This window comes from Stegodyphus dumicola, chromosome 2 (genome assembly GCF_044657685.1).
Source record: "Stegodyphus dumicola isolate Sdum_Otavi_A_Nest chromosome 2, ASM4465768v1".
Taxonomy (NCBI): domain Eukaryota; kingdom Metazoa; phylum Arthropoda; class Arachnida; order Araneae; family Eresidae; genus Stegodyphus; species Stegodyphus dumicola.
This window is the reverse complement of record NC_140769.1, coordinates 11,935,379-11,945,481: the sequence shown is the minus strand read 5'-3', so window position 1 is coordinate 11,945,481 and position 10,103 is coordinate 11,935,379. Positions and strand designations below refer to the sequence as shown.

At 32.7% G+C, this 10,103-nt stretch overlaps 1 protein-coding gene across 1 annotated transcript; it reads left to right on the top strand.

Moving 5' to 3' along the window:
* The first annotated feature begins 227 nt into the window (after window positions 1-227).
* Window positions 228-6,886, top strand: LOC118205326 (uncharacterized). The gene is made up of 2 exons (XM_035377616.2): window positions 228-551; window positions 1,252-6,886. Exons 1-2 carry the CDS (start codon window positions 396-398, stop codon window positions 3,841-3,843), a joined length of 2,748 nt encoding a protein of 915 aa, XP_035233507.2. The 5' UTR covers window positions 228-395; the 3' UTR covers window positions 3,844-6,886.
* The last annotated feature ends 3,217 nt before the right edge of the window (window positions 6,887-10,103 follow it).

The following is a 10,103-nucleotide window of genomic DNA, read 5'->3' as shown; positions in this document are numbered from 1 at the left end:
GCAGGACAGGCCTATCAAAATTGTTATCAGAGGCCTCCCTAAAGAAACTGAAATCGAGGACGTCAAAAATGAAGTGGAATCATGGGGTTTCCAAGTGCATAGGTGCGCCCGGTTGACTAAACCGCGCACTAGACACCCTATGCCACTTGTTTACATACAAGTCCGACCTCATCCAACACCTCCTTATAGAAGGAAGCCGGGACACTGAAGGGAGGGGAAGCTCTGACGTCACAGGTAGTCGTCTCTGACTCACCTCGCTCCTTCAAACAAAATCAAAGCCCCGTAGTTGAGCCAAGAGCGACGAACGTGGAGCGGTTATTTGCGTTAGCGACAGAGTTTTTATATTGTCTCGTGCTTTTTTTATATATTGTCTCGTGCTTTTATAATTTCATACGATGCCTCATAAATGTGCTGTAGCCACATGTCGTGGTAATTATAAAAACGGACCAAAAGTGGCTGTATTCAAGTTTCTAAATGAGACTGAACTCCGGATGAAATGGATAAGGAGTCTACGAAGAAAAGATGGCTTTCAACCTACTAAACATACCAGAGTAAGTTCAATTTTACTGCATTTTTTATGTTTTGTATCTTTACATTTTTTTATTACTTTTATTGATAGGTATGTGATGTTTATGCTTACGATATTAGATTTTGATCTGTGGGTAAGAAGTTTTATGTTTGAAAGATTTTAATCTTGCCTGTTTTAATCATTTCAAAAAAATATTTTCCTTCAAAGTTTTATGAATGAAATAAAGTTCCATATAACAGGAATAATTCTAAATTTAGTAGTTACATAAATGCCAGTAATTTGTAAATGCTTTCTAGTATACTGTGCAGGCAGATTCTGTAGTTATTCCAAATTTATCATAATTTATATGACAAAGAACTACTAAGTAATCATAATAGGTTTCATTTTAAAATTTTTGTAATGATATATGAAAGTTTGGTATGATGTATTTAAGGTAATTATTTGTATTTGATAACCAGTGTTTGTTGTAAACAATTATCTCAAATATATAATTTTCTTTAAATGTAAATAAAGCTGTAATCATTATGATGAGCATTCCAGATTTTACAAATTACTTAAATTATACATGTAATTGAAATGATATTACTGGTTTTTTAATTCGTATTTATGTATCAAATTATTTATTTAAATCATAGGGCTTATTGACTTCTGTTACTAAATATTAACATGCATCTAACTTTTGTACTCACAACAAGTTGATTTTTGAATATTTTCTTTTATAGGTATGTGAATTACATTTTCGATCAGATGAAATAATACGAGAAATCGAAATGTATGATGAGAAATCAGCGAAGTTAATTAAAGCCCCAATTTCTAGGCCACGTTTGAAAAAAGGATGCATACCTTCTCAATTCCCTGATGGCCCATCCTACATGTCATCAAATTCTGTATCGAGAATGTCACCAGAAAAGAAGAAAGCTCGTTTAAAAGAGAAATACCTGGAGAAAGCGATAGAAGAAAGTTTGAAAATGAAAGAACGGTATGATAATGAACGATCATTTGAAAGTTTAATTGAATTCAATAATTGCCTAGAACATCAGATTTTAGAAACATTTTGGACAACTGTACATACTGAAAATTCAACTATGTTACTTGATATTTTAAGTGACCCAGCTCCAGAAATTCAGAAATCGGTAGTAATAAATGAGGATTTAACAGTATGTGTTTATATTAAAAACATCGCTATAAAATCTATTGGTAAATTTGTTTTCCCTCTAAAAATTAGTAATGTAAATATGTTTCTAGAAGTACTAAAGGAAGTTGAAAGTCTGTCTCATAACTTACAAAATGAAGAATATATTAAGAATTCTATACAAATTGTGGATGATATGCTTTCAGAATTGAAAAGAGTGTTACCTGAAAAAGAAACTGAACTGAACTTCCTTTCAGAGCAAGTAAATAAACTAAATGTAAAGAAAGAGAAGTATCGATATACTCCAGATTTACTTATTTTTTGCAGTTTGTTAAACTCGATCTCACCGCATGCATACAAGTTTTTACGACATTCAGGTTACATTTCTATTCCCCATCCACGTACTATTCGTAGAATTTATTCAATGTTTTCTCTTAATCCTATTACTGAGCAATTTAATGATGACTTTTTAGGATATGTTAAACAAAGATGCAAGGATTTAGAAGAAAATGATAAAACTGTAATTATTATGATGGGTGAAGTGCATTTAAATTCATGTTTTGATTTTAAAGGAGGAAATTTGTGTGGCATGGCCTACAACTGTGAAAAAGCTGCTACAAGTGCTTATGTTTTTATGATACATAGCTTATTATCACCTTTCAAGGATGTGGCACATATATTACCAGTTAAATCATTAAATGCTGAGGATCTGTATCAATATCTTAAGAAAATTATAATTGGTTTAGAAAATATAGGTTATAGAATTGTGGCAATTGTCTCTGACAATAATTCAATAAATAAAAAAGCCATGTCATTATTTTGTATGCCTCCAAAAATTAGTATTGTGTATAAAAACCCTGCAGACTTATCTCGGCCACTATTTTTTGTTATTGACTCAGTGCACATCTTGAAGTGTGTCAGGAACAACTGGATAAATCAAAAAACTTCTGGGCAATGTTTATTTTATCCAAATTTTGAAAATTTTTCCAAGGTCGAAACAGCGGCATTTGCATGCATAAAAAGTCTCCATTCATTAGAGGCAGGCAGAATTGTAAAATATAGTTATGGTTTGACTCTGAAAGTTCTGTATCCAACCAATTTGGAAAGACAAAATGTCAAGCTAGCATTACAAATATTTGACAGTCGTTTTGCAGAGGCAATAATGGTTATTGGTAAAGAAAATAGTATTTTAAATTACGAAACAACAGCTGAATTTATTAAAATTATATCTACATGGTGGTCAATAGTCAATGTCAAAAGTATCTTTAAAGGACACCATAAGATGAATGAGTATCAAAAGCCGTTAACTGTTCAAAATGATGATGTTAGATATATTTATTTAAATAAGTTACTTGAGTGGTTAGATCAGTGGAAACTTTTAGGGTGTTCTAGTGGTGGACTAACTAAGGAAACACATTTTGCATTAACACATACTAGCTATTCGTTGCTCGAAATGGCAAGGTATTGCATTGAGGAGCTAAAATTTACTTACTTTTTACCAGGAAAAGTTCAGACAGATCTCCTAGAGAATAGATTCGGAAAATATAGACAGCTGGCTGGTTCACAACATAATATTTCTATAAGGCAAGTATATGAAACTGAAGCAAAATTAAGATTACAAAGTCTTCTGCCAACTGTTATTAAATCAAAGTATGGAGGAATTCCTATTTATCTAAATTGTAAAAACCTGTGTATTGAATCTCTGGAGCAAGAAAATATTGGATGCACTTTCTCAGGAAGAATAACTATTACAAATGAAGATATACAAAATGTTCAAAATGACATACCAATTTTAATGTATATAGCTGGTTACTGTAGTTATAAAGTTGTGAAACTATTAAGCTGTGATATTTGTAAAGGCAATCTAACTATTGATAAAGAATTAATTGTAGAAAATGAAGGACAATCTTGGATAAAAAGATTTGATAGAGGACTTCTATATCCTCATCCTGATGTACTAAATTCAGTAATATATAATTATGTTGTTATTCAAAGACTTGTATCTGAAGAATTTGAGAATGAATTTTTATTTTCTGCAAATCAGAGGGATATAGCATGTAACTTAACTCTAGACATACTGATAGAAAATGACATTTTTTTAAATCTAGATGATTGCCCTAAAGCTCATGAGTCGCAGAAAGTGTTAAAGCAGATTCTTTGGTCATCAACGAACACATTTTAAAATAATTATTGCAAATTAAAGAATGATACACTAAACCAGAAAAGCATTGCAAAAGAGCGCAAATTGAAAACTTTAAAGCATAAATAAAAATATAATGGGTGTTTAGCAATTAAACATTTAAAAAATGTAGGTTTTAATTCAAATGATGCTGTATTTCATAGACTAGTAAGTTTAGTAACTTTAATGCATGTAACAAGACACAAAAAATTAATTGCAAAGCCTAGTGATGTTAGTTCAGATTTATTTCTGTTGAAAAAATATTTTCGCATCTAACAGTTACACATTATTGTGAATTCCTTATTTTTTTTTTTTTTTTTTCTACTCATGTATGCTGTCTGTTTAACCTTGAGATCACTTGAAAAGTAATAGTAACGAAAAATTCATTTCTATGCATCTATGTAAATAAGTGTCTGGGTTGTATTTTAAGTGGTCCTTATTATTAATGTGGATATCAAATTAGTGTTAACATATGGTAATATTCTTTATCATTATAATTGACTTGAAATATTGAAAAATTCATTTCCTTGCCCTTAATTTGTTGTGTAAAAAAGTGTCTGCGTTATGTTTTTATGTGGCCACTACTTTTATCATTTGGGTATAATTTTGGTGTTAACATGATAAAATACTTTATCAAAGTAACAGTTATATGTTTCAAAATGCTTACAAAATGTTATGTATATAATAACTGCCACTGTTATACTGGTAATGGGTCATTATACTTTTGATATGGACAGATATTGACTGTTTTACATTCAGATGACTTGAAATATTGAAGAAGGCATGTCCTTTTTTTAAATTCTCATCGCGTAAAAAAGTGTCTCGGTTTGTGTTTTAGTGCGGCCACTACTTTTATCATTTGGATATAAGTTTGGTGTTAACATATGGTAAAATGCTTTCTCCTGATAAAAGTGATATGTTTCAGCATGGGTACAAAATGATATGTATATAATAACTGCCACTGTTATACTGGTAATGGGTCATTATACTTTTGTTGATATGGACAGATACTGACTGTTTAACATTCAGATGACTTGAAATATTGAAGAAGGCATTTCCTTGCCTTTAAATTGTCATTGCATAAAAAGGTGTCTCGGTTTGTGTTTTAGCGCAGCCACTACTTTTATCATTTGGGTATAAGTTTGGTGTTGACATATGGTAAAATGCTTTCTCCTGATAAAAGTTATGTTTCAGCATGCTTACCGAATGATATGTATATAATAACTGCCACTGTTATACTGGTAATGGGTCATTATAATTTTGTTGATATGAACATATACTGACTTTTATATTTAGATGACTTGAAATATTGAAGAAGGCATGTCCTTTTTTTAATTTGTCATCGCGTAAAAAAGTATCTCGGTTTGTGTTTTAGTGCGGCCACTACTTTTATCATTTGGGTATAAGTTTGGTGTTGACATATGGTAAAATGCTTTCTCCTGATAAAAGTGATATGTTTCAGCATGGGTACAAAATGATATGTATATAATAACTGCCACTGTTATACTGGTAATGGGTCATTATACTTTTGTTGATATGGACAGATACTGACTGTTTAACATTCAGATGACTTGAAATATTGAAGAAGGCATTTCCTTGCCTTTAAATTGCCATTGCGTAAAAAGGTGTCTCGGTTTGTGTTTTAGCGCAGCCACTACTTTTATCATTTGGGTATAAGTTTGATGTTGACATATGGTAAAATGCTTTCTCCCGATAAAAGTTATGTTTCAGCATGCTTACCGAATGATATGTATATAATAACTGCCACTGTTATACTGGTAATGGGTCATTATAATTTTGTTGATATGAACATATACTGACTGTTTTATATTTAGATGACTTGAAATATTGAAGAAGGCATGTCCTTTTTTTAATTTGTCATCGCGTAAAAAAGTATCTCGGTTTGTGTTTTAGTGCGGCCACTACTTTTATCATTTGGGTATAAGTTTGGTGTTGACATATGGTAAAATGCTTTCTCCTGATAAAAGTGATATGTTTCAGCATGGGTACAAAATGATATGTATATAATAACTGCCACTGTTATACTGGTAATGGGTCATTATAATTTTGTTGATATGAACATATACTGACTGTTTTATATTTAGATGACTTGAAATATTGAAGAAGGCATGTCCTTTTTACTTCGTTGTATGAAGTAAAAAAGAAGTATTGTAATCGCGAAAAGTTTCAGGCAGCATATTTCACCGAAAATATCCATTTTGACCGCTATCGAATGCAATTTAACGATGTTTTTGCACCATATCTGTACGTAAAGACAGAATAAAATACTCTTTTCCTTCAAAAAAATTATAAAACTGCTTAAAAAAACTTAAACTAAAATTAATTCTGAAGAGAATTTTTCGTGGCTTCTGTACGAACGTATGTACGTACGTTCGTGCGTACGTACATATCTCACATAACTCAAAAACGAGTAGCCTCAGAACGTTGAAATTTTGTATATAGGACTGCTATAACATGTATATGTGCACCTCGTATTTTGGTTGCAATCGGCCACACCAAACGTATATAAATATATTTATATATATATCCACTCTATGACTTGAAATATTGAAGAAGGAATTTCCTTGCCTTTAATTTGTCATCGCATAAAAATGTGTCTGGGTTATGTTTTAAGTGGCCACTACTCTTATCATTTTGATATAATTTTTGTGTTAACATATGGTAAAATGTTTTATCGAGGTAACAGTTATATGTTTCCAGCATGATTAGAAAATTGTATGTTTATAATAGCTGCTGCTATTATACTGGGAATGGGTCATTATAATTTTGTTCATATGGACATGCACTGACTGTTTTATATTCAGAGCACTTGAAAGATGATAATATTGAAAAATTCATTTTCGTGCTGTTGAGTGTTTGCTGCATAAAATGGTATCTGGGTTGTATTTAAATGGCTACCACTTAATGTTTAGTAAGTGGTTATCATTTGGTGTTAACATACTGTAAAATGCTTTCTCATGATAAAAGTTGTGTTTCAGCATGCTTACAAGATGACAAGTTTATGGTAACTGCTGCTTTTATACTGAGAATGGGTCATTATAATTTATATTTTTTATATGGGCATGTACTGACTGTTTTACACTTAAAAATATTGAAAAATTCATTTCCTTGTCTTTAATTTGTTGTTGTGTAAAAAAGGGTCTATGTTGTGTCTTTAAGTGGCCATTACTTATATCATTTGAGTATAATTTTCATGTTACCATATGATAAATTACTTTATCAAGATAACAGTTATGTGTTTCAGCATGGCGACAAAATAACAGGTTTGTAATAACTCCTACTATTATTCTGGGAATTGGCTGAATAAAGGGTGTCTCTGATTAGGAGCACTCATTTCACAAACCTGTGATTTTCATGTGCATTTTGAAATTACCGGTGTCCCATAATTAAGACTGGTGGCTTTCTGGACAAATCATTTTGATATATTCTTTGCTTAAATTAAACAAGCCTGATAGCGAGTAACTTAGAAGATCACGATTTTAGCTTGGAAAAATTACAACAAAATTGTGTTGCATGTAGTGACCAGATACTTTCAAATTGGATACTGGTGCATAGGTAAAACATTTTTATTATTTTCTGTATTTGAAACATTAACTGATAATCACTTCCTTTATTACACAACATCAATAAATGTTTTTACATATACTGGTGATGCTGACATCCATTAGCTGTTGAATGTATCTTTATATGCTTCATAAATAATAATAGCCATCGTATAAAATTTAATATCATTTGTGCACCTGAAGTGTTTTAAATGGTAATGGACGGTCTTCTCAAGTGTTTGCCCGATATTTATCCATATTATGGCAGTATCGTAATACATTTTGAAACTATTAATTGGCTGTTGTAAAAAGTTAATAACGGTGTTTGTAATTGCCAGACAAAATGGGTTGAAATTTAACGAATAGAAACTTGAACTTGCAGTATCAAAATTTAAATATTAAGGTCACATAGTCTCATCTTATTGTTTCTGATGAGACCCAATTAATATAGAAGCAGTTTTGAAATTTTCACACCTGTTAATAAATAAGAATTGATGAGATTTCTTAGTATGGCAATATGCTTAATGAGATTTCTGCTTCAATTTTTACAAGAAAGTTTGAATAATTTATTGATAAAAAGAGATCAGCTGGTTTTAACTTATTTGTATGTTATAACTTAGGTGTTGTGTTGTTATGCTGACTGCTTGCATAAAATTGTAAATAAATTTTTTTTATTTTTCACTTGTGAATCTTTATTTTCAAGTTCAGCTATATAACTAACACAATACAGTTAAGTACATATACAACTAATATTATTGGTTCTACAGATTTAAGCAATAATTTTAAATTGCACATTGAATTATTTGCTAAGCAAACCTCTGATATACTAATTTATTTGAAACTTGCAAGACACATAGCATATTATAGACAAAATTTAGTGCATTTTTATACCATTTTCTTTTAAAGACAAATTACTGATTGGAAGAAAAATGAAATGATAAGTAATAGTTTGTATGCAGATAATTTGGGTTTTTTTTCATAAATATTAGAAAAATATAAAGCAATATTAAATTATGAGGGAAAAGTCAGAAATTCCTTTTTTGAGTTAGTATGGCTGATTTTTAACTTTTTAAATGATGGTGTGAAACCTACGAGGAAGTATAATTCATTAAAGTCAAGAAATAAGAAACAAAAAATTCTTAAATTTATGTCAAATTTTATTGTGTTAAATTTTGAAGTAATTAAATTATTCATTATATATAATTGAATCTCTGAATAAAATCCCACCCAAGTATCTATATCAAATAGTGAAATCAACGTTAAGTACGGCACTAGCGCGCAGCCTGTTTTGTTTCGTTGCTCTCTCGGAGTTTCGACATAGACGACTACGCGTGACGTCACAATCCAGTGTCCCGGCTTCCTTCTATAAGAAGGTGTTGCCTCATCCCTTCATAGACCAACTGTACAGTGTCACCGATATGTGGGGCGCTGAGGTCAAATTTGAGGCTTACAGAGGCCGTAAAGGCCCTACTCAATGTTTTAGGTGCCAAGGAATTTTTCACTCCTCTGAAACTTGCACCCTTAACATCCGTTGTGTGAGATGCGCTGGCCCGCACTGGGCAAAAGATTGCACATTAAGTGACGATCAACCTGCTTGCTGCTGCAACTGTGGAGGTAGTCACCCAGCGTCCTTTAAATCTTGTCCTCGTTACCCAGGTAATAACAAAAAGAGCTCAAAAAAGAATGCCCCTAGGGAAGCTGCTCCTGCAGCCCCCCCTCAGGGAACTACAAACACCCCAGCAAAAGCTGTACAACCAGCAACTGTGACTGCACCTAAAACCACAAGCTCGCTGTCTTATGCAGCGACCCTAGGTAAAGGACCTACAGACCCCCGACCCAAAAATCAGGGTCCAAATCCGGCGGCTGTGGCGAATGTGCCTCAAATAGCTCCCGCGGTTACCCAAGTAGAAAGTGGAGACTCAGAGGATGTTTTCTCCTCTACTTTAAAATGCCTAATTGAAATCTCCCGCGATCCTGCGGTAGATAGGCATATTCTACTACAAGCCTTCCAAAGGGCCCTGCCAAAGCTTAGGCAGGCAGACGCTCTTACGAGGGCCTTCCTAATTTATGAAAGCTATATTATGCTTTCAAATTAGGATTTCTCGGCTATTTTAGACCCGTGTCCTAAGTTTTTCAGAGCTGTAACCTTTACCACGGCCTTAAATTCAACTGTTTAAGACAAATTTCAGTTACCAACAGAGAACTTACCATGTGCACATGGAATGCAAACGGCCTCATCAATAAGATCGATGAAGTCAAAGATTTTATTGTAGTGCACGATCTTGACGTGTTATTAGTCCAAGAGACTCATCTTACCCCAGGGAGAACTCCCAAAATTGGGAATTATGACATGTACTCGACTGACAGGGTGTCATTAGCCAGGCGTGCAAGTGGTGGCACTTGTATCTACGTGAAGCGTTCGATTAAGCATCACATGATACCCCCTCCTGATTTAAGTATTTTGGAAGCGGCAATTACCAAAATTTTCCTCCAAAATTCTCCCCCACTAACAGTCATCTCGGCGTACCTGCCTCCACTATCAACTGCACGTGGAAGAGGTACTTTTCCTGTCAGTGATTTTGATAAACTTTTATCATTATCAAATCACCTAATTATTGCTGGTGACCTAAATTCACGTCATACCGCATGGTTTTGCCCTAACAGGAACAGGTATGGCATTAGTCTAAATTCATGGTGCCA